Below are 27,377 nucleotides of genomic sequence, written 5' to 3' on the forward strand. Positions count from 1 at the left end.
CTCCCCCATGTATACTTCTCAATACTAAGGTGATTTCTGCTTTATTCCTTAGCCAATCTGCTCAGGTGAGCCATGTGGCCTATGGGCCTTGTGTTTGTCTTTTCTTGATTTTCTCGCCTTGGAAGAGGAATTGACCCTTAAATCTAATAATTTAAACTCTCCTTCACCCAGGGATACTTTGTAGCAAGTTTGTCTCTGTGACTCTTCAGAAGAAGTTGAAGATGTGAAAAGTTTACAGAAAGACGGACGGGCAACGGACATCGGGCGATCAGAAAATCTTACTTGAGCTATCAGCTCAGGTGAGCTAATAAAAAATTATTGCCATTCATACGTCAACACAATATACCAGTATCTAAGAGAGCTTGAATTAAATGAAACCAAACTCCGGCACATCTGTTTCATACTTTGATTTTTTTTAATGAAAAATATGTTAATAGTAACCTAACTGCAAAGTTTTGTGATAAATATGATGACTTTAACTTTTCTGTCCTAAACTTATACATCAATATATCCTTATCAATTGCATTTGGGGTTCATACAGTATCTCTCAGTTGATTCGATACTCAAGAGCATGCTCTACAAATTTGTAAAACAAGGTAGGTTAAGGAGGTTGGTACCTTTGCACAAAAGTATTGAGAATTTTTGGTCTAGTATATTTTCAGAATCTACAGACATAGCTTAATAAAAAATCAAAACAAACAAGAGGCATATGGGCCTTATAGATCACCTGAGTACTGTGAAATCACAAATTTTCGTTTGGGGTTAATATTCGTTATTTTCGAGGCATTAAGAGACCCATAAATTTATGTCTACCATGAAATGCAAAATGTTACATATACATGTATAATTACTAAAAAGTTCTCCATCCACGAAAACAAATCCTCATGAACCAACAGTTTTCCTCAAACCATGAAAAATTGACTTCACGAAAATATGTGATTCTACAGTATCATGTATCAACTTTCCAACAATTGAATTTGGTTCGTGTTTTAAACCATATGCCATGAAATTCCCAACTATTGCTTGTTATCATAATTATACACTGAGCATGTTAACTCTAGTTACTTAATACCCAGAGGTAGGTCAGAGTAACAAAGAGAAAATGCATTTCCACTTTACAACCAGTTGTGCATCCCACCCCACAGGAACCACTGACCCTGCGGCCACATATTTCAAAATTTTGAAAATTTTATCATAAATGCTATTTCACCAGAAATATTTGATTAATACCGAAGAGCAGATTTCAAAGCATTAATTTATTTTCAGACTATATAACGAACCACAACCCCCACTCCCACCCCTAACAACCCTTGACCCAGGAGGCATGAAATTAATCATTTTGCTAGATGCCACTTTTTTCATCATAAATATATATACTTAGATAATTGGCGTAATACCTAGGAACAAAGGAAAAGATTTTCAAAGAATTCATGCATGTTCACTATATAATCATTAGAGCCCCGCCCTAATACTACAATCCCTGACCCAGAGGCCATAAAGTTGACAATTTTGGAAGAGACATTCTCATCATAACTAAGTTTTATGGTTTAATACCCAGGAGCTGAGATGAAGATTTAATTTTTTAAGAATAAATGTATTTTCACTTTATAATCATTAGATTTATAATCACAACCCTCTACCCAAGAGTCATAAAATTCACAATTTTGGAAGAAGCACTCTTGCTTATTATAACTATATACCTAGTTAGTTTGGTTAATATCCAGGAGCAAAGAAGAAGTTTTTTAAGAATCAATGTATTTTCACTGATATAATCAAGAGTCCCCCCATTACACCAAAAACCTGACCCGGGGGTAATGAAATTCACAAATTTGGTTGAGACCCTCTTGCTCAATATATATGCTCACTATATACTAAGTTAGTTTATTTATTACCCTTACATGTAGTTGGTTTAATATCCAGGAGCAGAGGTGAGGATTTTTAAGAATTAATACATTTTCACTATATAATCAACAGAGCCCCGCTATAACACGAGAACCCGTAACCCTGGGGCCATAAAATTCACAATTTTGGAAAATGCACTCTTGTTAATTATTATATGTACTTAGTTAGTTTGTTTAATACCCAATGCCATGAGCAGAGATTTTCAAAGAATTAATGTATTTTCACTATATAATCAATCGAGCCCCCCCCCCCCCCAACACCAGAACCCCTGACCCAGGAGCTATGAAATTAACAATTTGTGAAGAGGCATTATTATTCAACATAACCATGTACTTGGTTCGTTTGTCTAATACCCAGGACCAGAGGAGATGATTTTCCAAAAAATAATGCATTTTCACTATATATAATCTATATAGTCCCGCCCTAGAACCCCTGACCCTGGGGCCATGAATTTCATAATCTTGGTAGAGAACTCAATGCTAAATACAATCATGCCAACAGTTTGACTGTGTGATGTCCAGAAGTAAAGAAGAAGATTAGTAAACATTGCATTAATTTTAGTGGTTTTGGGCCCGCCTTCCAGACCCCAGTGGGTAAGGTGCCATGAAATTCACAAATTTTTATTCCCCCTCACTAATTGATACCAAAATTGAATGAAATTGGTTGAGCGGTTGCAGAGAAGAAGCTGAAAATGTTCAAATGTTAACAAACGACGGACGACGCATGACGACGGACGAAAACAGATACATAAAAAGCAATAAAATTATTTGAAAGTAATGATTATTTTCTGAATTCCGGAGTGGTTGTGTTTAGAAAATGAAATAAAAAGTGAGGATCTGTGATGTTAATTTTTAAATATTACTAAAATAGTGCTTTTTTGCATAAATTGGGCTATTTTTTTCAAGATTTTTCACGATATATTTGGTATAATTTACCCAAATTTGATGATATAATTCATGAATTGTAATTATAATTTAATATATAATTTTTAACCTCGTAACTGACATAAAAGTTGATGAAACAAACATATCAATAGCTTCTTTTACGAGGTTCGCTTCTCAGCTTTTCAGCAGATTTATGTCTTAACCTCTATCTTAAATATTAAATTGCCCACAACCTGAACAATCATTAGAAGTTGAAAGCGAAGAAGTATTAGATGGGATGGATACAAGTCCCATTTCGAATGAGGAAGCAAAGTATTCTCCAGAATAGTAATACAAAGAATCCAGGAAGGAATAGAAAAACAGCTGCGTGAGGAACAATCTGGCTTCAGAAGAGGGAGGAGTACAACGGAACAACTATTCACACTCAGTAACATCGTAGAGCAATGCACCAAATGGAATTCAGCATTGTTTGTAAATTATTTTGACTTTGAAAAGGCTTTTGATTCCATTCAGAGAAAGAGCCTTTGGTCCATCATGAAGTTTTATGGTATCCCTGACAAACTGGTCAGAATGGTGAAACTCCTATATGAATCATTCCAATGTGCACTCTTAGAAGATGGAGAAGAAACGGACTGGTTCTGGGTAACAACAGGAGTGAAACAGGGTTGCACAATGTCTGGATTTCTATTTCTGTTGGTTATAGATTACGTAATGAAAAGAACAACAGACAGAGAACCAACAGGAATAAGGTGGAATTTCACAACAAAACTCAAAGACCTAGACTTCGCAGATGATCTTCCGTTACTTTCCTCAAAATTTGAAGACATCCAGCAAAAGACACAAAGACTCAATGAAATTGCTAGACAAGCTGGCCTCAGAATAAACACTGAGAAAACTAAAGTGATGAAACTCAACACTGACATAAAAGAGGCAGTCAAGATTGAAGGGAAAGACCTAATGGATGTAGAAACATTTACTTTGACGAGGACATTACCAACAAACCAGGACTAACAACTGGGAAAAGCTAAGTCTCAATTTGGAAGGCTCAGAAAAATCTGGAGCACATGAAAATTTTCCATCCAAACAAAAGTAAAGTTATTTAACAGCTTAGTCCTGTCAGTCCTAATGTATGAAAGTGAAACATGAAAAACAACGGAGAGAAATATAAGGAAAATTGACACCTTCCAGAATAAATGCCTTAGAAAGATCCTGCGAGTAAGATGACCTGAGAAAGTGTCAAATAAGGAACTCCATCATAGAACAAAGACAGCCAGAGCAAGTGACATAAAAACACTCAGGAAGTGGATTGGATTGGCCATGTACTGAGGATGGATAACACCAGGATATGTACCACTGCATTAATTAACATGGCATCGAGAAGGGAAGAGAAAAGTAGAAAGGAGTAACGACGAAAAATGACCCCCGTAGAATATTGACCAGGGGGTCATTTTTCTACGTAGGAAAATGACTCCTGGTCAATATTCCACGACAAGTAGGGTCATTTTCATTTAGAAAACCATTTCCAGACCAGTAATTCTACGACTCCACACACGTTGAAAAATGACCCGCATAGAAATTTGACCCCCTACTTTTTTATACTATAAAATATTTTATTTTAATGCAATAAGTATTTTGATACCCCGGTTACCCATCAACTGGTTAATTTCTTTCCATAATCCTTTCAAAGCTAGAACACCATATCTTATCTGCCTTCAGTGAGTAAAAAGTCTGTGAAACAGTTTGTCGTGTGTTGCCACCTTTGTGACGTTTAATAATTTGTTTGAAATTCTCAAAAGTATTATTAATAATGACATATAATTTTTAGCACACACAAGATATCAAGATGAGAAATAAAACCAATTTTGTAAAGGGAGATAATCCAAATTTACAGTAATTACCACTTAGATTTAACAGAAAAATCATGAAAATGGGTCTGAAAACGCTAAAACATAAATTTAAACAACAAACAAATGGCGGAGGCGGGGCGGCAGGAGGTAAATAACAAACTTTGAAACAACGTCCGTCCTCCAAGGATGTAGATGGGAGAAAAAGCAGAGTAACGCACCGCATGGTCAGAATTTCATTTGTTAGATTTTGATTGGTCAGATTTTGATTGGTCAATCTCTGCCTCTCCTACCACGGTAAGACATGGAACAAAATTAACATTAAAAAGCACAGCTATACAGTATTTCAGACTTTCACATTCAAGGAGGACACTTATTGATTACAATAAAAATTTTTAAGCAAACTTAAATTTATTTATTTTAATGCAATAAGTATTTTGATACCCCGGTTACCCATCAACTGGTTAATTTCTTTCCATAATCCTTTCAAAGCTAGAACACCATATCTTATCCTCCTTCAATGAGTAAAAAGTCTGTAAAACAGTTTGTCGTGTGTTGCCACCTTTGTGACGTTTAATAATTTGTTTGAAATTCTCAAAAGTATTATTAATAATGACATATAATTTTTAGCACACACAAGATATCAAGATGAGAAATAAAACCAATTTTGTAAAGGGAGATAATCCAAATTTACAGTAATTACCACTTAGATTTAACAGAAAAATCATGAAAATGGGTCTGAAAACGCCACTGACTTGACCGAACTAGGGAAAGTTCAGACCCATAAAGGAAAAATAAATGGCAACACACCTCAAACATAAATCATACCAAAAGTGAGTAAAATTTACAAACATGGGAATAAACATATGTCCCGTAATGCAATAAAACAACTTTCTCAGGAAATATATATATGACAAGATACTGTTTCTATTAATTTGAATTCAAAAGTGTCTAATGAGGGATAAACATATGCCCCCATCACAACCAAATGAGTTTACTATTCCTAGTGTATTATGTCTGTGGGTCCCAAGTATTAACGAATCACTATGTAGAATGTTCGATAAGGGATAAACATATGCCCTTATAGTAGCAAATCATCATCTTATTCGCTGTTTTTTACTAAGTTCACATGTATGTGGTATTCACTTAAGGACTACTTCGAGCAATGTTTTAGATGAGGGATAGACATATGCCCTCTTATTGAAAAATATTTCACACTGTAAGCTTCCTCACCGTTTTAAATGTTTATATGCACGCGATCTTGTCACCTACCAGCCTAAGTATTAACAAATGACTTAGGCGCTATTGTTCTGGATGAGGGATAAACATATGCCCCCATACGTTAATACTTTTGAAAATCACTTCGAAGTCGAGATCCTACACAATTAACAAAACAAATCTGCTCCGAGGATCCACTTCCACTCAAGCATATATCAACATGGTGTCACGTGTCTTATGTAATATTTAAATGCATCCGATTTCCATCTACCCAGGAATCTAATCTGACTATCACTCATCCCTCGTGATGCACAGTAAGAGGCCATTCCGATTCGAAAGGAATGTCCTTTGAATCTATTGACATCCAAATTACAAAACATGAGGCTTTGCTTTAATATGTTTGAAAATTATTGCCTTGTGACTGCAGTGTTTTGGGGGTAGCAAAAAAGGGGCCCCGCGGCCCTCCCTCTCATCTTAATGTAGTGTTCTAATGCCCCCACTGGACAATATTTTACAGAATTGCAAGAATTAATTGTAAGAGTAAAAACTTTACCATCAGAATGTTTATAATTTTGAAAGCGAATCAAAACTTTACTTTTCTGAAAAGTAATCTATGAAACTTGTAAAACCTTATTAGCAGTGCCAACTGATGTTATCTCTCCTATTCTGAGGAAGCCGTGAAAAGCCAATAAAAACATTGTTTGAAATAATGCCCTTTTATATATGTTCGATATTGTATGTTCTAACGCATCACAAATTTTATGCAGAACTACTATGGTTATTGGTAAACGAATATCCATTGAAGGTCTTGATTTGCGACAGGAACTTAATAGTTTCTGAATGAGAAAGCATGATGTACTGTCAGGCAAACTATTAATTTTATGTATATATGCTATTGATGAAATAAATGACACGATAGAGGAGGCTGCATAACCTTCAGCAAATAAATAAGAGATAAACAAAGCCAAAGTTTCCTGAGACAACGGAAGATCATTACTCATATCAAATTTGTTTGCAAAATTTCTATAAATAGACCATGCCCGTTTATATGCTTGAGTGGAAGCTGGTGCCAATGTTGAAGTCAACAGGTTCCTCAAGACTGGTTCTAAGGAGGTAATGTTGGCAGATTGGGAATCACTGTTGGTTCTTTGTCCATCCAAGGAGCAAGTTGATGGAACTGCTGCACCTTCAAACGAGACAAGCAATCACATAGAATATTTTCCTTGGTACCCAGATGCCTAGCTTTAAACAAAATGTTAGACTGCAAACAAATTAGCACCAACTCTCTAACCAAATACATTATACTTTTATCCTTAGACGATTGCTTGTTAATGATATGCACAAGGGCATAATTGTCTGTGTAAAAGTAAATGCATTTGTTTTTAAAAATATGACTCCAAACTTTAAGAGCTAACACTATTGGGTAAAATTCCAAGAGAGTAATATTACATTTTTTCCAATTATCATTCCAAGTCCCATAGAACCAGTGCCCACCTAACACTGCCCCGTATCCTATAGATCCTGAAACGTCTGTATACAGTTTTAATTCATTGGAATCAACCCACCTATCTGGTAAGAAAACTGACCTACCATTAAATTTTTCCAAGAAGGCTAACCAAGTACATAAATCTGCTTTTACTTCTTTGTTTAGTCTAATGCGATAATATGCTTTTGTAATGCCAATAGTAGTGTTGATAAGTCGCCTTAAGAATGCTCTACCTGGCAAGACCACATTACACGCAAAATTAAGAAGACCAATCACTGACTGCATGTCCTTCAAAGTAATCTTCCTGCTTGGTAAAAGCTGTTCAATTGTATCTCTACATTTTTTAACTTTATCAATAGGTAACCTTGCCTCCATCATCTCGGTGTCTAATTCATATCCCAGAAAAGTCATTACCTTGTTAGGACCAAATGTCTTATCCTTAGCCATAGGTACACCTATGTCGGCGCAAACTGTTAAAAATGCCACAAGTTTTTTGTGGCACTCTGTTGCAGATTTGTCAACAATTAGAAAATCATCTAATACATGAGTCATAAATTTAATTCCTAATTTTTCTTGTGCAATCCACTGAAGTGCTGTACTAAACCTTTCAAATATACGACAGGAAGAACTGCAACCCATCTGAAGACATGTGTCAAAATACCAATGACCTTGCCAAGTGAAACCAAAGTATTCAAACTGTGATGCATGTAAGTTGATAATTCGAAATGCATTAGAAATATCTGTTTTGCAACAATATGATCCTTTCCCACACTGCTTAATGTTTTGAATAGCATCCTCTACAGAAGAGTATTGAACAAATGACTCTTCCTTCGGTATGCCATCATTGACAGACTTACCTTCCAGGTATGACAAATGATGGATCATACGGTACTCACCCTCTGTTTTCTTACTAACAAGACCTAAAGGGGAACAATTTAAAATTGGCAGTGGTTTCTCTTTGAAAGGACCCATAATTCTACCCAAATCCTTTTCTAACTTTTTGCTAATAACTTCTGGTAAGTCCAGTGCCGATTTTAAATTTTTTGAAAGAGTATTTCTACTTTCCCCTGTGTAACCAATGTGGAAACCATATCGAAAACCATTAACTAAAAATTCTGTTTCTACCTTATCATACCCCACCAACCAGTACTCTAATCTACTGGGATTTACTGGAGTTGGACCCTTTTGTGGGATAGGTTGGCTTTGAGAATTTAGCATTACCTGTGTTGGTTGATGTGCCATTTCCTTGAAATGGTTTTTGGGTTCTGGATTTGTCCAAGAAACGAAATGGCCGTTGAATTGGTTTTTTACATATATAGATTGGATGGAAGCCACCACAGTTATAACATCTGTGCTGGAATTTGCATGATGAACCAAGCCTACAATACCTTCCAGCTTTGTGATAGGCAAAGCATGACCCCTGAGGGATTTCCTCATACGTACCAAATGACGAACGGTCTGGTGTTATTTTGCTTGACTTCTTTTCTGATTGTTTGAGGCGAGCATTAACATATATCTCCATATGGACATCACCCCATTCTATCTCACCTTGTTCTATGAGTTCCCTGAACTCCTTATCATATTTTCTCCAATCCCCCTTTTCCTCTGCAATTTGCCTTACTGATTCCATGTGTTTTGCAAGCTTTGGCTGTGCAAGTGTATCTTTAATGCAATATATTGTCACATACCTATTCCACGCAGTTACCCAGTCATGCAGTGATAACGAACCATCCCTAACTTCGTCGTCATCTGTGGATCGCATATTGTGGATTACCACTTTACCTGTCTGATCTTGTTCCTCTACCTTGATAGAATACTTACTTTTCCCCTTTTCCTTTTTTAACAACAGGGCCATATCAACATATTGTTTTGACCAAATTTTAGATTTTATTTTGTCAGAAACAGTTGCCTCTATCGGTACTGATGAGCTTACAAAACCTGATTTCTTACCGACATTTGCTGCAGGTGGAAGTTCAGTACCTACAATCTGTGAACTGTGTTCGATTACAGCGCCTGATACCAATCCTGAGATACTTGCATCCACTGACTTATTTGTTATCTGACAAACTGACCCAGAAGGACCTGCTGTTAAGCTATTGCTTGATGTAGTGGAAGCATTATTTCCCCTTTCTCCCCCCATATTATGAACAGAGATACTCCCCTGATGTTGCAGTAATGGTTTTATCTCTGCTAACACCTTCTCCGTGACTGACTTTGTTATGGTTTGGGTTAATGCAGCCAAGGTTTCAGGAGGAACATCAAGGGGTTGAGTGCTTGTATCGACAGCCACAGCATCTTTGGTAGTGGACTCTCCAGTTCCGTTCTGTGCACGAGGTGGTCTTTTCGCCTGACTTGTTTTGGACTGTTGGGCTTTATTCCTTTTGCCTGGCATAATGCTGGTAAATATATACCTATAGAAATTTAAAATTAAGGAAGAAGGATGTATCCAATGTATTATGTTATGTATAAATATAAACTGTAAAAGGCTTCGGCCTTAATTGACAATGAACAAGAAGTGTAAGACCTCACTGTAGCCAGTGTAGGCCCTAACTGTAACTGTAAGAGTCAGTTAGCCTACATGACAACGTATTTGAGTATATTATTTAACATTACATTACATAACCACTTCAATCGCTCAGTACAATGTGTAAATCTAATACAACAAACTAGAAAGTGATGAACCTTTTCTTACAATTAATTTTTCACTTCATTGATTCTGCCGCTTTTCGATAAAACACCCTGTATCACCTACAGTTGTTGACAAAAATTTTCCGGAAATAGAGTAAATAGTAGAACCAAAAGTGTTTTGGAACAGATCTGTATTTCCCGAATTGCCGTAAGCCAATAAAAGCACCCATTGTGCGACTGCAAAAGCCATTAGTCAACATCACTAAGCCGCTGCTGATCAGTAAGAACTATCAGCCACATAAAACGAAAGGCTGACATAAGTTATAAATCACCACCTTTGAAGCCGACACCCCTCGTACCCTGTCAAATTCCCCAAGAAGGCTGTAGAGCCTTTCCCACAGATAACAACCTGTTCGGCTGTTGTTAATTGTTTTCATCACTACTACAAACGAGGTACTTGAAGGGCTTGTAATGTATCTAAGCGCAGTTGCAGAACAATAAAACCTTAATAAATGAATAATGAAAAACAACTCTTTGTACAAGACTCAATATTATATAAAGGGGATAGCAAATACAAACAGTAAACTTGTACCTTCAAAAATGAAATGCGGATTTTTATTTATTTATTTTTTTTTTTATTCATTTATTTATTTTTTTTTTAATTTTTCCATAATCTGGACCATTGAATCGAACCTGATTAGGTAAATCAACTTGAAGTGAAATCGATTTAAAAATCATTAAGGTAAAAGTGGGCCTAACATGAATTAAAAACCAAAACGGCTAAATGTCAAGTACAAAAGACTGCCTGAAACTTGTACCTAGGACTTGCCTAAAGTACTGTAAAAATTCACAATATTTTAGTAATCAACTAATACCGAAACAAACAAATTGGCAGATATTTTTCCAACAAATTGTTTTCTTTTTATGCATAAAAAGGATAAATCTGGAACGCATCAACATGCACTTCTAGACTTATCAAATAAACAAGCGATGGAAAATAAATCGCCGGGGTAAAAGTTGAAACTAAAATGAAAAGACCCGCATGGGTACAAACTTGGCAAGTACAAAAGACTGCCTGAAACTTGTACTTAGGATTTGCCTAAAGTACTGTAAAATTTCACAATATTTTAGTAATCAACTTATACCGAAACAAACAAATTGGCAGACAATTTCCAACGATTTTCCTTCACAGAAAAAAGGATAAGTCGATCTGGAATGCATTGAAATACATTCATAAACATCAAATAAAAAACGATGGAAAAAATCGCCATATGCAGGGTAAAAGTTGAAACTAAAATGAAAAAACCCGAACGGGTTTAAACTTGGCAAGTACAAAAGACTGCCTGAAACTTGAACTTAGGACTTGCCTAAAGTACTGTAAAAATTCACAATATTTTAGTAATCAACTAATACCGAAACAAATTAATTGGCAGACATTCTTCCAACGAATTTACTTCACAGAAAAAGGATAAATCTGGAATGCTTTAAAATACATTCCTAGATATCAATTAGAAAAACGATGGAAAAAATTGCCATCTGCATGGTAAAAGCCGAAACTAAAATGAAAAAACCCAAATGGGTTGAAACTTGGCAAGTACCAAAAAACTGCCTGAAACTTGTACTTAGGATCTGCCTAAAGTACTGTAAAAATTAAACTAACAACAAAACAATCAAATTTGCTGATACTTTTTCCAACCGAATTTTCTTCACAGAAAAAGGATAAATCTGTTTAACATTATTAAACATCCTAAATGCCTATCGTACTGTTAAAATAACAAAATGTTGCATAATTTCAATAATAATTTCAATAATTTCCACGAACAATAAAAGTAACAAAATGGTTACAAACTTTTATGACTTAGATGTATATCTATTTTCTCGCTGAAATTAAAGCTCCCCTTACACTCCTATATAAATGAACATTCCCCTGACTGTTCAGATGAACTCCGTCGTGAACGAATTTACGACTGCAGTCTCCTTCACGGGGAGAAACGAAATAATTCCCATGTTCCCAAAATACACAGTAACCCAGTGCTGGCAATGCATCCCTCAATATTGCGTTTACTTTGTCTGCAATATTATTGTACCCAAAACGAACACCAAATCGTGGCAATAATTTACAAACAATTATTTTTGCAACTTTATAGCGGCGATGCATTACCGATACCACAGATTCAATTTCTGCAGCTAACAAGGTAGCGTCGGTACTAGGACTAATATCGTTCTCCCCAATCATTAGAACAACTACATCTGGATCTAAAGCAAACACGCTCTCCATATCCTTAGATATTCTTCCACCCACACCCCTGTACAGAACGGAATGCGTTTCTCCAAGACCAAGGCTCGCAGAATACCTAATGTCACCATATTTCAAGAATTCATGAAAACGACGCACAATTGAGTGTCCAAGAATGACAACTGAAGTTTTACTCATAGAAGACATTATGAAATAATTTAACTCACCAAAATCTTGATAAAATAAATAACAAACTTTGAAACAACGTCCGTCCTCCAAGGATGTAGATGGGAGAAAAGGCAGAGTAACACACCGCATGGTCAGAATTTCATTTGTTAGATTTTGATTGGTCAGATTTTGATTGGTCAATCTCTGCCTCTCCTACCACGGTAAGACATGGAACAAAATTAACATTACAAAGCACAGCTATACAGTATTTAAGACTTTCACATTCAAGGAGGACACTTATTGATTACAATAAAAATTTTTAAGTAAACTTAAATTTATATATCTGTGTCTCCTGATGTATTTTTTTTTACCTTAAAACGAAAGGAGGGGGATTTTTTTTATGCGCATTACTCCTTTCCAACATATATTGTAAATCACTTTTTATTCGCGAGAACTTTATTTTCGCGTAATTACGCGAGACAGTATGCTCGCGAAAATTTATTTCTCGCGTTTAATAGTATTCCTTAGGATTATATAGAGCAATGACCACAATTCGTGAAAATTTTGTCTCGCTTATAAAGAATCAATGACTATCTCGCGAAAATAAGATGTCGCGAAAATTTAGTGATCTACAGTATTTGATTGTATCATCATAATTATTTTAATTCATTTTTGATTTCTTTGTAAAAAAATCAAAAATGAATTAAAATAATTAAAGATGCTCATTTCGGGGGCCTCCCTACAAGTGATATATATATATATATATATATATATATATATATATATATATATATATATATATATATATATATATATATATATATATATATATATATATATATATATATATATATATATATATATATATATATATATCTTAATAGTAGCATCATAATCAGTGTATCTGGTATGGAATTTTTTGGCTTGCAGAATCTCCACGAATATTTATTCATTGGGCCTAAATTTATGATTATATTTTGGGGGGTGTTTTTCTTGTTCAGAGGTTTTGTTTCAAAATTGGCATCATATATTTCTGATAACCATAGACTTATATATATATATATGTATGTATATATATATAATATATATATATATATATATATATATATATATATATATATATATATATATATATATATATATATATATATATATATATAGAAAGAACAAAGAAATTCACTTTTACATGGATACCCACTTCCGCCCCAGCCCGGGGTTGAACTCTCGACCTATATACCCCGGGCTGGGGCGGAAGTGGGTATCCATGTAAAAGTGAATTTCTTTGTGCTTTCTATATTAATATTTCTTCACTTAGGGCAGTTATGTTAGTTTAAGAGTTGTTATAAAATGTGCTTTATAAATAATAATTAATTTCATTACAACATGTATTGGTAACAATCCTCTGTTAAAACTAATGTTCAAATAACTGTATCTCTCAATGACCGTGTAGTGTAGGACAGCGCCGCGAGAATTCCATCGGCATCGAAAGCAAGTTTTTTTTGACTTGCCTAGATAGCCGAGCGGTCTAGCGCGCTGTTCCTGCACTGCTAGGAGACAGATTCCGAAGGTCGAGAGTTCAACCCCGGGCTGGGGCGGAAGTGGGTATCCATGTAAAAGTGAATTTCTTTGTGCTTTCTATATTAATATTTCTTCACTTAGGGCAGTTATGTTAGTTTAAGAGTTGTTGTAAAATGTGCTTATATATATATATATATATATATATATATATATATATATATATATATATATATATATATATATATATATATATATATTTGCTTCTATGCATCATCAGATTAAACAAGTTTTCAGTTTAAACTTTTTTTAAAGTGACTTTATAATGTGTTGTGATAATAATCTAACATGTCCTACGTTGCGAATTGAAAAATTAAGTTGATGTCATTTTCCTCGCCCCCAAATTCTAGGGCATAACTATCAATATGTCCTTTGCAACGACTCAGCGCTAGTGGGTTTCCAATGTACGGATGTCGTGGACGAAGACAATTTGTGCACTTTTATGCTGCTTTCTTCAACCAGCAATTGTAGCAGCAGTTTGTGTGGTAGTCCTCAATCGATAGCTGAGGGGGGATCTGACCGTCCTGTCTGGGTGTGGTAACCCGTTGACGGCCAGTTCTTGGTCTGTCATCCGTGTTCTTAGCTGGTGGAGACGTACGTAGAACCGCTACAAAGTCGATTGATGTACCCTTGACGCAGTTGCAACCTCCTGTTGCGTAGCCCAGGTGTAACGTTGAATTTTGACCCGGATTGAAAATTGAACTGGGGGTCATTTTTCAACGTTGAATAGTGAGACCAAGGTGTTGAATTTAGACCCTAGTCCGTTGAAAACTGAGCCGGGTCGTGGAATTTTGATCATAAAACCGGTTCTCAATTCAACAGCATAAAAACACATATTCATGACTTGATTTTCACAACTGTGATTAGGAAGGATGGGTCTAAGGATGCTTCCCCCTTTTTTGCAAAGATAGACACAAATATTGGCATTGAACAATGTAAAACTGGTTTAGACCTCCCTTTTCAACAGACACTTTACAGTGTAGCCAAAGAAAGAAGAGTAAGTGTAGTGCTTAAAAAAAGAGATTATATCCCCCCCCCCAAAAAAATGAAATTTTCGGGTTTGGACTACTAGTTTGGACAATGGACAATTTTTTCTGATCATTTTTTTTAGATTTGATTTTTTTTTCTTTTTCAAGTAGCCCCCCGTCCCGCACTTTCAATTTGCTTCCGACGCCAATGTAATCAATGCACACTTATTTCAGTAATTCAGTAATATTCGTAGAATAAAGTATTAAGAAAAATTACTTATATTTCAAAATTACATGTATTTTTGAATCGCAATATTTCGTGTAATGTTTATTTAAAAAGAAGTACATTTATATATGTAAATCCTGAATATTATTAAACTTAGTTACGCAATATTCAATTTAGTTCTGAAATTTGTTTATTCATATTTGCTCTTTGCTAACAGCTCTTCATTTATCTTAATTTTGATATTCCTAATATTAGCAATAGTATTTGGGAAATAGTGAGAGTTTAATGCATGATGCACGTACGTTTAAATGCTTATTTAGTTATGCACATTAATAACTCATAATGTCCAACCTGAAAAACAAATACTTTTTTCAAAATAAAAGATTTAGTGATATTTTTCGCATAGTTAATCAAACAGTTCAAGAATAAACCTCACAATACATATCTATTTTGTTAAGTAGAGGATGGAAAAGGGGGGTAATCTTCCCTTTTGGGGATTAGTACCATGTGTATTTGAAGATTTTTTTTGCATTTGTGACTGGGCTGTTTTCTTCATTTTTGAAGTTTTTTCATAAAAAAATGTTTGCCTTAGATATACAACGATTTTTGTAATAAAGTAGCCAAAATATAACATTAACCCCCCACCCCCCCCCCCCCCCAGAAAAAAACGGGGAAACACAGGATAGTTTGTGAGGAATTTCTGAAGCGGCCCTTCCATCGAATTAGAGAAAGATGGTTTTGTTTTCAACATTGGCTAGTTTCCCTTTTTGTTTGCTTGTTTGTTTGTTTCGTTTCGCTTATTCATTTTGCGTATGGTTTTTTGTCACAATATTTCAGGGGGTTTTGACACCATTCCCCGCCTTCGACAAAAACTCCAGGACCCTCTCTCTCTCTCTATCTCTTGGTTCTTTGAAGAGGAATGCGCTTTTTAGTTGTTTTTAGTTGTTTAGAACGAAATAAGTTGCATGGACGGCGTTTTTTAATCTTGGTATAAAAGATGGTGAGAAGTGTAGCTTCTAGTCCATCCCAGACTCTAACTCTTGTACTCATTCTCAAGGTTATGCTCCGAGAACGATCAATTTTTAGGCTGAACCTGGCTACTGACAGATAAGTTTGTTACAGCAATTTCACTAACCTTGTTTAAATTCATCATAATTTACGTGTTATGGTCACTATATTGATCTTTTTTACAAATACAGCCTATAATATATTGGTTTTATTTTAACCGATGTCTTTTTCTAATTTTTAGGCTATAAATTTTGTTAATTTTTATACTAAATTGACTTGATGGGATTTCCAGAATTTTATGCCTCTATTCATTATCATAGTTTTGTTGTTATTTATGGATGCTATGGAATTTAGAAAGTATTGTCAAAAAATAAAGTCACCATGCTTGAAAATAACTAAAGTCGTGTACTGATCAAAATGTACATATATACACGGGATGATAGGTTTATATCTCTTATTCTTGAAAAGGGAAAAATTGAAACCAAAATATAAATATAGAGATACTGATGAATCCCGTAAAACAACTTCCCAATTCAAAAAATGTTGAAACTCTGAGGTGGGGATCAATATTCAACAGGGTCAATTTTCAACTTGTTGAGGTCATAGGGGTTATGAAAAAAAAATTATCAAGCTGTTGAAAAATGACCCCGGGTATAAATTCAACGCATTTTGGTCTCAATTTTCAACGGAGAAAAAACACCCGCGGTTCAAAATTCAACGTTGAAAAATGAACCTCGGGTCAATTTTTAACTCGGGTCAATATTCAACGTTACACCGGTTCTAATCATAGTTAGCCTGTGTTGCGCTCATCTTTGTTAAGGCGTGGCATTACAGCATCAACATTGCAATCAAATCTTAAATATGGGTTTGATAAGAGTGTTTATTGTTTCTCTAAATCCAAATTATCAATGAAAATAGACCCCGATTTACAAGAAATAATGAAAAACACTATCTTAATAAACATGATTAATCGAGGGGAAAAAATTCAGCACTTGGGTTTTAAAACCCCAAGTTGTCCTTTAAGTAGATCACAAGTATCCAATGATAAAAAGGGTAGATATTCCATATACTTTTTCAAAATTTCTTTGATGAATAAAACAATATGCGTTTCTTTTCTTGTTGAGTATGTTATATTTTGTACAGTTCTATATATTTTCAGACGCAACTAAAAATGTGTTAACATTGCCTATATATCTATTCAGAAAAAAATATAATAAATTATTATGTTAAATGACAACATTTTCATAGTCGCCATTTTTCGTGCGAGTTTTTAAGGTAGTGATCACAAACGTAAAACTTTTGAAAAATAAAACTTTATTTTGATTTTTGCAAATTATTTAATATTTAGGGTAAAATCAAAGAAATTTACAATTATGGAAACTTTTTAAAGTTTCTTTTCTGACACCTGCCAGAAAATGACATAAAAAAATTAACGAAGTTCGTTTCTGAGCTTTTGAGCAGATTTATATCTTAACCTATATTTAAAAAAAATCTTCATAATGTTTTAATTTTTTTTAACAAATTTGGGTTTTGCAATGTCAATACCATATACAGTTACATGTAAAACTCCATGATTAAATCCTATATCCAAACCAAAAATATTATGTGAGGAACTATATTTTGTAGCGGAAGGTTTCTTTTTAGAAGAAAATGATCATTTTTTGCTATTTCGAAGTATTTCAAGTATGTTAATTCTAAATTCCTATTTTTACATACAGCCTGCAGCCCACAGAGTTATTTTGTGCAAAGTACACTATTATAATGGTTTTAAATTATCTTTAAAGAAACCGTCATTGATTCGATTACTGAGTAAAATATAGCCGAAAAATCATACATCCCAAGTTTTATTTTTCTTTTCTGATTATATACGATATTTTTCTCCATTTTTCTTAAATTCAGTAAAATATCATAACTTTCGAACGATTTATTTGCTTGTTAAATTTTTGATTCCAGAAAAAATGGAAATGTTTTGAATGCAAAAGGTAAGATAATTGAACATGAGGAATTGAACATCAGCAAGTTGCGGGGACCTGGGCACGACTTCGAGATATCCGGGGGTTCGAGATATCCGAAGTTATCTTCCAAAGTCGATTCAATGATTTCCCTTTTTTCTTATACATCTTCATGCATAATACTATTATTACCAAACATGTAGTCTTTACGGTAAAGATTCAAACATATTCGCAATAAATATTAAGAAAAACAATGTTGGTGTTTTCTTTATCGTGTATAATTGTAAAACAATTTAATATACATGCCTCATTTCATATACAGCGATTTTACCTTTGTATATCATTTAACTGTTTTGTTATCTACTTTTAATTTGTAAAGATAGTAGACATTACTGATTTTTCAGTCACTTATTCTACATATAGAGTCCTTTGGTGAAGAGGATCCACAGATACATGTTTCTGATCCGCTCTGCTCCACATTATGTGGAGCTGGGCGGATCAGAAACTCTTTGACTTGGGAAGATGGTATATCAGGGACATGACTGTGTACTTTAAGTAGTATATAGATCCCTGCATTGATCAATTGAAGTTCGGATACCGTATAAGTAGAATTTTTAGCGAGGATTAAATTTTGACATTATTAGCGAGGGTGCTGACATCGCTAAAATTGAATATCATTAAAAATTAATTGTGTATTATTTGTAAAAGCTTCTTTGGTTAGCATTTTAAAATCGCAAAAATTACTTCTTGCTAAAGATAAAAAGTTTTTAAGTCGAAATCGCTAAATTTGCGTCTTGCTAAAATTTCCACGTATACGGTATTTAAAAAGACCCAGTTTATCCACATTTCTACACTATTTATGTGCTTAATCAAAGGAACTAATTAAAAAAACTCAAAATAAAATGTATGAAAACAATATTTAACTTCTTATCTCTGTCACGAAGAACCACATTATAGAAAACATTTGCCAATTTAAAGGATCATCCTTTTTTTATATCCCTCTGAGTAAGCTACATGAATTAACATTTTTAACAATACACCCATAGTTAATATTCCTCTACTTTATTTCATATCTTTAAATAATAAATACATATACATGTGTGATATATATGATCTCTCTAAACAATCACATTTATCTCAGAAAAGACAGGCTTTAGGGTAACAAGGAATCCAAGTTAGAATAGGCAAAGTTTTAAAAATAATGTCATTGATTCAACTGATTACTGTTTGAATTCTTTGTCAGAAATTAATTTGTGCTCAGGTCATCGGATGTTTACAGACTGGACTCTTTCTTAATGAAACCACAAACAAAAGAAAAAAGATAGAATGAATTTCCACAGAGCAAAAAGGCACAGATTATTCCATTTTTAAAATCTTAAAAAATAATATACATGTACCTTTCACCCTTAACATTTCCATCAGGATAAGTAGCAATCTTTGATCAGTTTTTCTACACAAAAGCAAGCCACAATAAGCTTGTCCTTAGTATATCACTATAAAAATCAACACGTAAATGGTCACAATATCAAGCTACCTGCATAAAAAGACCCCCCAAATATGCTGAGTTTATTTCAAAACGAAAATAAAATCTCTTCAATGACATTTTAGTCTACTTTTTAGACGGTGGCTATATATAGCCACAGGCTATTGCTGCTGGTCTGAGTTATGAATAAACAACAGTGTAAACACACGGGGACCCTAGCGGAGATTTTTGCAAAGTCAAAATAATGAAAGTAGACTTGTTTCGATGTTTGAAAATAAAATGTGTATTTGTTATAAAACAATTGATGTCAATAAGCCTAATTTAAATAATCTGGCATTAGCTCATGAATTTTTTATAAAATAATTTTAAAGACGAATTAAGCTGATAGAGGCACAGGTTCAAATATATCTTGAACTTTTATACTAGTATTGCTCTATAGATACAGTCCCACAATATATTTAACATAAGGAATAATTCATAGCAATAAGCTGCATGCAATATAATCTTCAACTGCGCATCTTTTGACATGAAATATCTTATTCTTCTTAAAATGCCAATTCTTTCAGACATCTTTTTCAGAAGTGTTTGTTTGGCTTTTCGAGAACAATAACACCAAGTTATTTTTGACTCATCACAATTTATGACAATTAAATTTAGTCTTTGACATCTTGACAATCCTTGTATGAATCCAAGAATCACACATTGAGTTTAAGAGATACCGGTATTTATGATTATTTTTTTTAAATCAAACATATGCTGCTATGTAGAAAACAAACAATAATCCGTAATTGTACCAATTAAAAGTCCAGAAGGCTTTATTCCGAGAATCTACATTTTGTCTTCTCTAATCAGATATAAAAAAGTTTGATTCATATTTAATGTTAAAAAGCCAGAAAAAAGTTAATACTGTACAGTGCATTTAAAATAAATGCATGTAAATCTGTATGTGATTTGATTTAAACATATTTTATTGATCACAATCAAAGGAATTGGACACAAGTTATGCCAACGTAGATTGTTCTCTCCAACACAAACAAAGTAACAAAATTGTATACACATGATGTACAAGCAACAAATATACAATAATATTTTAAAAAGAAGAAGAAGGAAGAGGGTATAGAGAAATAAGAAAGGAAGGGTATGGGAATGGAAGAGAGAAGAAAGAAGGAGGGGTTGCAAAGATACCAAAGAGGAAAGAGGGACTATAGTGCAATGATAAAGTGGGCGGAAAGAATTGGGAATACATAAACAAATCAGAAAGAACCCAAAGCACAGTATGGGCATGCGAAGAAGTTAGAAGGAAGGTAGGATAAGTGTGTGTTCAACATTTATCTTGGAGATACATTTACACAGGTCCTTATGCCATCACGTGACCTTAATCCGTATCTTCAAATTTGTTTGCTAGAAATGCAGATAAAAACACAATGTTTTATTTATATTAGGTTAAGAAGGAAATAATACGAAAGCATTAGTACTCGTATATTTCAAAATGCTCATCTTTCATCCCCAAATCCATATTTTGTCTTTTCTGGAAATGTACATGCATTTGCCACATTTTTCACACCAGATTTCAAATGAGTCCAAGTTCTCTTTAATTCTTGACATTTTGTTCAGGAGATTCGAATTATGTTTTTCAACAAATTCACAGCGTTTTTCGTATAACTGGGCCTTGTCCTCTGGCGGAAGCATTTTGAAACTTTCTCGGTTCTTATAGGTATTTACAGCAACGGACTTCAGATTCTCCAGCATTCTATTGTAAAGCTCATCAAAATGGTAAACTGCAGCGATATAAAAACATTTTAAATGGAAGAAAACGTCTTTAGTTTGAGATTCTGCATCTACCAAAAGCCTCTCATGGAAATTTTTCATCAAGGCGTCCATGCCATACTCTCTTGCCAGAGGTAAGATTCTCTCTATTACAGAAACTACAACAAAAATGTCAGATTTAAAACCAGTTAAATCACTTTTAGTTTATTATTTTGAATTTATTTAAGACTTTCTGGTGACGAGGAAATGCGTTTATAATGAATCAGAATCATTCTAACTTAAGTGATATTATGTTTTGTATATATTTTATAATGCCTATTCTTATCAAATTGTAAAGTGTGACGTGGAGACCGGTCCTTCAGATGAGAAAGAAAAACCGAGGTCCCGTGTCGTAATAGGTGCTGGAACGAAAAAGATCCCTCCCTGTTCAACGGCCCTGAGTTCCGATTATAGGGTAAAAATCGTAGCTTTCCATCGGCAAGTGGCGGCGTCTCCATATGAATGAAAAATTCCCGAAAGGGTCGTTAAGAAAACATACAATCAATCAATCAATATTAATGTAGGTTATATAGGAGTTTTTTTTTTAAATTAACCTAGGCAAATTCTTGGATCTATGGTGGCTTGTCAGCTTGATGTCAACAAGTAAAGTATTTTTTAAAGAGGGCATTTGATAGATTTCATCCCATTCATAGCTTTGAAATAAAAACCCAGACTTTTAAAATATTTTGTCCACTTTACACATACACCACAAACACTGCAAATTGATAAGTAGTTCTTTCTTGACAAAATTTTTGAAAGATGTCCCAATGTTTAAATCGATGCGCAAGTTTAAGGATGAATTACGACAAAAAAATGGATATATATTCCAGTGAATCAGGTGACCTGAATCATTTAACACAACATGAAAATAATATAATATATCCAAACCGTTAAGCTCCAAATGTTCCCCTGGATAAAAACTTCGTAGAAACAGTACAAAATCTTCATATGATTTTCCTGGAAAGGTAATTCTGCTTTCGCTTTTCTCTTTGAAATCATCAGTAAACATGGCCCGGAAAACTGGAGAAGAACGCATGAGAATTACTTTTGTCACATGGATCTCTTTGTCTTCTACCATGAGAATTACGTCTGTAACTCCAGAATCCTCTCGAAAGTACTGAAGTTCAGAGGAACATTTGATTTCTTCTGCCTTGTCCGCCATTTCATCTGCTTGTTCCTGGTAGACTCTAGTTGGTTTGAGTAATTTACGGAGTGGAGTGAATTTACTGAGTGGAGTAAGTAAACAAATCTATCCCATTTATATCAATGACAACTTTAAGAAGGTTGAACAGGCGAGCGGAATGCCTACAGAACGATAACATAACTTTGGTGAAAAAATCTCAATCATAACAAAATCTCCTTTCATATTTCATCTAAAGTTAGAGTATAATTTAATTAATTAAGATATCTCCAAATTGCAAAAATCTCAAAAAGACTGAACTTATTTGTGTATGAAATAAGTAAAGGACACAACCATTGTAGAAAAGGGGTATTTTTTTCAAATCTTGACATTTATTTGGCCACAAGTTTGATAGTTTCAGACTGAGAGTTGATTACCTGCCAAATAAATGGAATTGAGCATTTGAAACCTCGGCTAGTCAAGAGGAGCAATTAGACATGTATATCTGTGAAATAGTGAATTACTCATTTCCTGGATTATTTCAGAATATGCATTGATAAAGATATAATATTAATATACTGAGCTTTAATCATAATACCGCTCCACTCCACGTCAAATTACCCCAAGCCCTATAAAATTGAACGTATTTTATGAGTTTATTTTGATGTGGTTCTGAAAATATTTATTGATTTTTAAAAAAAAAAAATTAACACAATGTATATAAGATTTATATACCCTTGAACTTCAAACTACCGCTTCAATCAATATAAAAAAAGGATATTTTTTCTTTAACAAAAACTTCCTACTTTAAATCATACCCGCATGTTGAAACAGCACGTACATGTAGACACGGCGTCAAATCCAAATCTAATCTTGCTGAGGAAATTATATATATACATTACATTTGATTTTAAAATTTGTAGGAAAAAAACATAGCAAATCTGCCCAATAAAAAATTTCTGTACTACTATGGTAAAAAGGTGTTCATTCTGCTCATTTACATATTCGCCATATTAGAGCTATAATGGCGGTGTAACGTTGATATTTGACCCGGGTTTAAAATTGACCTGGGGGTCATTTTTCAACGTTGAATATTGAGACAAAAGGTGTTGAATTAGACCCGAGTCCGTTGAAAACTGAGCCAGGTCGTGGAATTATTTTAATCATAAAACTGGTTCTAAATTCAACAGCATGAAAACACGTATTTATGACTTGGTTTTCACTGTGATTTAATTCATAGTCGTCGGGAACGTGGAAGGGAGGGGGGTAGGGATACTTAGCCCCCACCCCTACCTCCACCCCCCACCCCCCCACACACACTTTAGAAAATTTGGAATCACAATTTCTTTTTCCCAAAGTCAGTAACATCAAAATGTACAACATTTGTATACGCTAAAGAAGTATTCCTCAGGACAAATTCAAAACTATACATTTTTACATCATAGACAACTGCTTTCTCAATAAAAATGGAACTCGGAAATTTTCTATCTTGTGATAGGTCATCAACGAAATTTGCTTTCAATTGTTAAAAATTACCCTGATGCTACCTAAAAGTATCCTGAAGTTAATATTAAAAGAAAGCTGGAGTTCCTTATCGACTCCGTTTTTGCAGTCTTCGGAGACCAATTGTTCTTTAAAAACTTGGAATTTCGATTGGCACTAATTGTGCTCCTTTATTGGCCGACCTGTTTTAATATTTCTATGAAGCAGAATCAGAATATATTTTACAAAACTTTACATGAAAAGCAGAAAACACTTGCTGTTTGGTTCAACTCAACATTTAGATACATCGATGACGTATGATCAAGTAATACTTCCATTTCTATTTTTTTCTCTTTATGCATAACGGGTTTCGCCCGTTATGCAAATTATCCCATGTTTTCCACTATCGTTGATGCCCTGGCATACTATACTAACTAGACAGTGATTCCTTTAACAATAGTTACTTTCGTTCATATGTCGATTCGATATATCCCAGAGAACTTAAAGTCACCACTGAATGTGCCACAACTGTTTCATGTTTGGAAGTTTTACTGACTATGGAAGAAGAGGGCCTACTGAAACTATTTTGTATAAGAAAAAAATGATTTCTTCTTCATCTTTTCCAAAGTGAACTTTCCGTATTTGTAAAGTAATATTGCGCTATCACCTGTTTATGGAATGGCAGGTAAATCGTTGCATCATTACACTTTTTAAGGTCTTCCGTCTTCAGCGGAAGACCTTATTGTTTTTCTTAGGTTTCTTTTCCACTATTTTTCTTCTTATTATTTTTTTTCTTACCGATTTTGTGCACGCGAGTTCTCGGAAACGGATCGATGGATTTTCATGAAACTTTCAGGTCTGATAGAACATCAAAAAGTCTAAAAACAATTTTTTCATTTTGATGACGTCACTTCCGGTTCGGAGATTTTCGCGATTTTGTCATTTTTAGAGGGTCACTTTGTCCGGCAATGTTCTCAATAACCGTTGAAGATAGAGGTATGAAATTTTCAGTGATGATAGAGCAACATTCGGAGAAGTGAATTGAGTATATCTTTGTCACCGGAAGTACGAAGCGCCGACACTCTCTATGGCCCGAAAATATTACTATCAAGGATTTAAAAAATTTTGACACCTTTCCAGCGATAACTTTTTACCTAGAAATATTTTGTTTAGACAAGTGTAGAATTACACGATCTTTCAAATGATGTCAAGAAAAACGGGCTGGCCCCTAAAATGAGGGGCCAAAAGGGGCTGAATGTTTTTCCTTTATATCTCAAAAAGTATTGAGAATTTGTAATACGTCAAAGAAGCAAAGTTTTTTTTAAAATGTCAAGCTTTATCTATTGGAGTCGTAAAAATACGTCCGGCGACGTCACTTATGGTCAAACCGGAAGTAGTCACAAATTGCATATTTTTGCTGTTCGTGACAGGTTTTGGGGTAACATATGTCACTGGAAGCTTAAATCTTAACTTTCCGTCCGTCGACGGTACTTCCGGTCAAACCGGAAGTTGCCAAAAATGGCTTAATTTTGCAAAAATAAACATAGATTTGGAGGATTAAACCATTTTTGGACTTCATGACTCTTTTTTTTTATGAAAGTTACTTCCGGTCAAACAGGACGGAAGACCTACTCGTTGCTTTGCAACGAGCTCGGCTCTAGTTTGTTATTCTTATTTAAAAATTTTGTTTTTCTTTTTCTAAATCATTTCATTCCTGTTCGATAAAATATGATTCCTATTTTATAATTAAGTTGTTATTCCTGTGAGAAAAAAAAATGTTATTTCTGTTCGAGAATTCAGCACCTTTAAGTTGTTATTCTATTCGAAAATATGTGATTCCTATTTAATTTTTTTTTTGTCACTTCTATTCGATATCAAATTGATCTATATTAGACAATCATGTTAAACATGTCATTCCTATTTAATTGAGTATATAACTTGTATGCAATTATTGAAAAAGAATAAGAAAGACATAAAATTATGCAATAAGATGAGAAATTTATCAAATAGGAATCGTATTTCTTCGAATAGAAATAGATGCTTGTATGTTTTCGAACAACTTTACTGCATATAAACCAAATAATTATCGAATAAGAAAGATAAAATTATCGATAGGAATGACAAAATTAGCGAATAGGAATCGCGTGTTTTCAAATATGAATGACTTCGAAAAGGAAACGTGTTTTCAAAAAGAATGATATGATATAGGAATCATATTGTGATATTTCTTCCAATGTGAATAGCAATTAATCGAATACAAATTACAAATAAATCACATTTTATCGAATAAGAATGATACCGGTATGATTTAGAATAAAAATAATCTCATGCTCAAGGTTGCTCCAAAAACGATAAATCTTTAAGCCGAGGCAGGCTACTGACAGATAAGTTTGTTACAGGGATTTCGCCAATTTTGTTTAAAGTCAGCTTTACTAATTTACTATGGTCGGTATGTAGATCTTTTTCACAAATATAATCTATCATTGGATTCATTTTGGCCGATGTGTTTCCTTCTAATTTTTAGGCTTTTAATTTTGTTAATTTTTATACTGAATTTGATTGCAAGTAGATGGGATGTTCTGCTCACCTGATCAATGTATGTATAGGGCTCACTTTCTAGAAACCAAATTTCCAGGATCTTTGTTTTATGCCCTATTCATAGTTTTGTAGTTATTTATGGATACTATGGATTTGAGAAAGTATTGTCAAAAAATAAAGTTGTCATGTTGAAGATAACTGAAATCGTGTACTGATCAAAATGTACATATATACAAGGGATGATAGGTTTATTTCTATTATTCTTGAAAAGGAAAATAAAAGAAACCGAAAAATAAATATAGAAATACTGATAAATCCCGTAAAACAACTTCCAAGTTCAATAAAATGTTCAAACTCTGAAGTGGGGTCAATACTCAACAGGGTCAATTTTCAACTTGTTGAGGTCTTCAGGGATAAGAAAAATTATCCAGCTGTTGAAAAATGATCCCGCGTATAAATTCAACGACTTTTCGTCTCAATTTTCAACGGAGAAAAAACACCCGAGGTTCAATATTCGACGTTGAAAAATGAACCTCGGGTGAATTTTCAACTCGGGTCAATACTCAACGGCAGATTCCATAAAAGTTTATATAGAACAGTAGCCCTTTGCAAATTTTTAAAAATATACTAGCTAATTCGGATAAAGTCCTTCAGTCGATCTTTTGACTTTTATGCCTCCATAATCGAAGATTGGGTATCTTTGTCGTGTATGTATGTCTGTCTGCCTCTCTGTTTGTTCGCAAAAACTTTAACCATGCCCATATACCTTTACATTTAGTGGAGCTATGATTGTCATATTTCACATGTTTATTCCTTCTGACAAGACCTTACTTTGAGTACCACCAATTCTGAC

The 27,377-nt window shown here is 34.0% G+C and overlaps 3 protein-coding genes across 5 annotated transcripts; all 3 read right to left on the bottom strand.

Moving 5' to 3' along the window:
- Window positions 1–5,267: 5,267 nt before the first annotated feature.
- LOC134228792 (uncharacterized) lies at window positions 5,268–8,168 on the bottom strand. 2 transcript variants are annotated; one of them, XM_062710487.1, is made up of 2 exons: window positions 6,761–8,168; window positions 5,268–6,127 (listed from the first exon to the last, which is right to left on the bottom strand). In XM_062710487.1, the coding sequence occupies exon 1, from the start codon at window positions 7,971–7,973 to the stop codon at window positions 6,954–6,956; it is 1,020 nt and encodes a 339-aa protein (XP_062566471.1). In that variant the 5' UTR covers window positions 7,974–8,168; the 3' UTR covers window positions 5,268–6,127; window positions 6,761–6,953. The 2 variants fall into 2 exon arrangements, with proteins under 2 accessions (XP_062566471.1, XP_062566470.1); XM_062710486.1 differs by lacking the exon at window positions 5,268–6,127 and adding an exon at window positions 6,465–6,655 and having other exon boundaries at window positions 6,708–8,168.
- A 157-nt stretch (window positions 8,169–8,325) lies between these two features.
- LOC134228789 (uncharacterized) lies at window positions 8,326–10,240 on the bottom strand. Of its 2 annotated transcripts, none has more exons than XM_062710484.1 (2): window positions 10,027–10,240; window positions 8,326–9,730 (listed from the first exon to the last, which is right to left on the bottom strand). In XM_062710484.1, the coding sequence occupies exon 2, from the start codon at window positions 9,724–9,726 to the stop codon at window positions 8,491–8,493; it is 1,236 nt and encodes a 411-aa protein (XP_062566468.1). In that variant the 5' UTR covers window positions 9,727–9,730; window positions 10,027–10,240; the 3' UTR covers window positions 8,326–8,490. The 2 variants fall into 2 exon arrangements, with proteins under 2 accessions (XP_062566468.1, XP_062566467.1); XM_062710483.1 differs by having other exon boundaries at window positions 8,326–9,745.
- A 10,288-nt stretch (window positions 10,241–20,528) lies between these two features.
- On the bottom strand, window positions 20,529–22,559 carry LOC134228790 (BTB and MATH domain-containing protein 36-like). The gene is made up of 2 exons (XM_062710485.1): window positions 22,273–22,559; window positions 20,529–21,503 (listed from the first exon to the last, which is right to left on the bottom strand). Exons 1-2 carry the CDS (start codon window positions 22,544–22,546, stop codon window positions 21,079–21,081), a joined length of 699 nt encoding a protein of 232 aa, XP_062566469.1. The 5' UTR covers window positions 22,547–22,559; the 3' UTR covers window positions 20,529–21,078.
- Between the last annotated feature and the right edge of the window lie 4,818 nt (window positions 22,560–27,377).

Source organism: Saccostrea cucullata, unplaced genomic scaffold (assembly GCF_032062105.1).
Source record: "Saccostrea cucullata isolate Sc308-1 unplaced genomic scaffold, CSIRO_AGI_Scuc_v1 ctg3022, whole genome shotgun sequence".
Classification (NCBI taxonomy): Eukaryota; Metazoa; Mollusca; class Bivalvia; order Ostreida; family Ostreidae; genus Saccostrea; species Saccostrea cuccullata.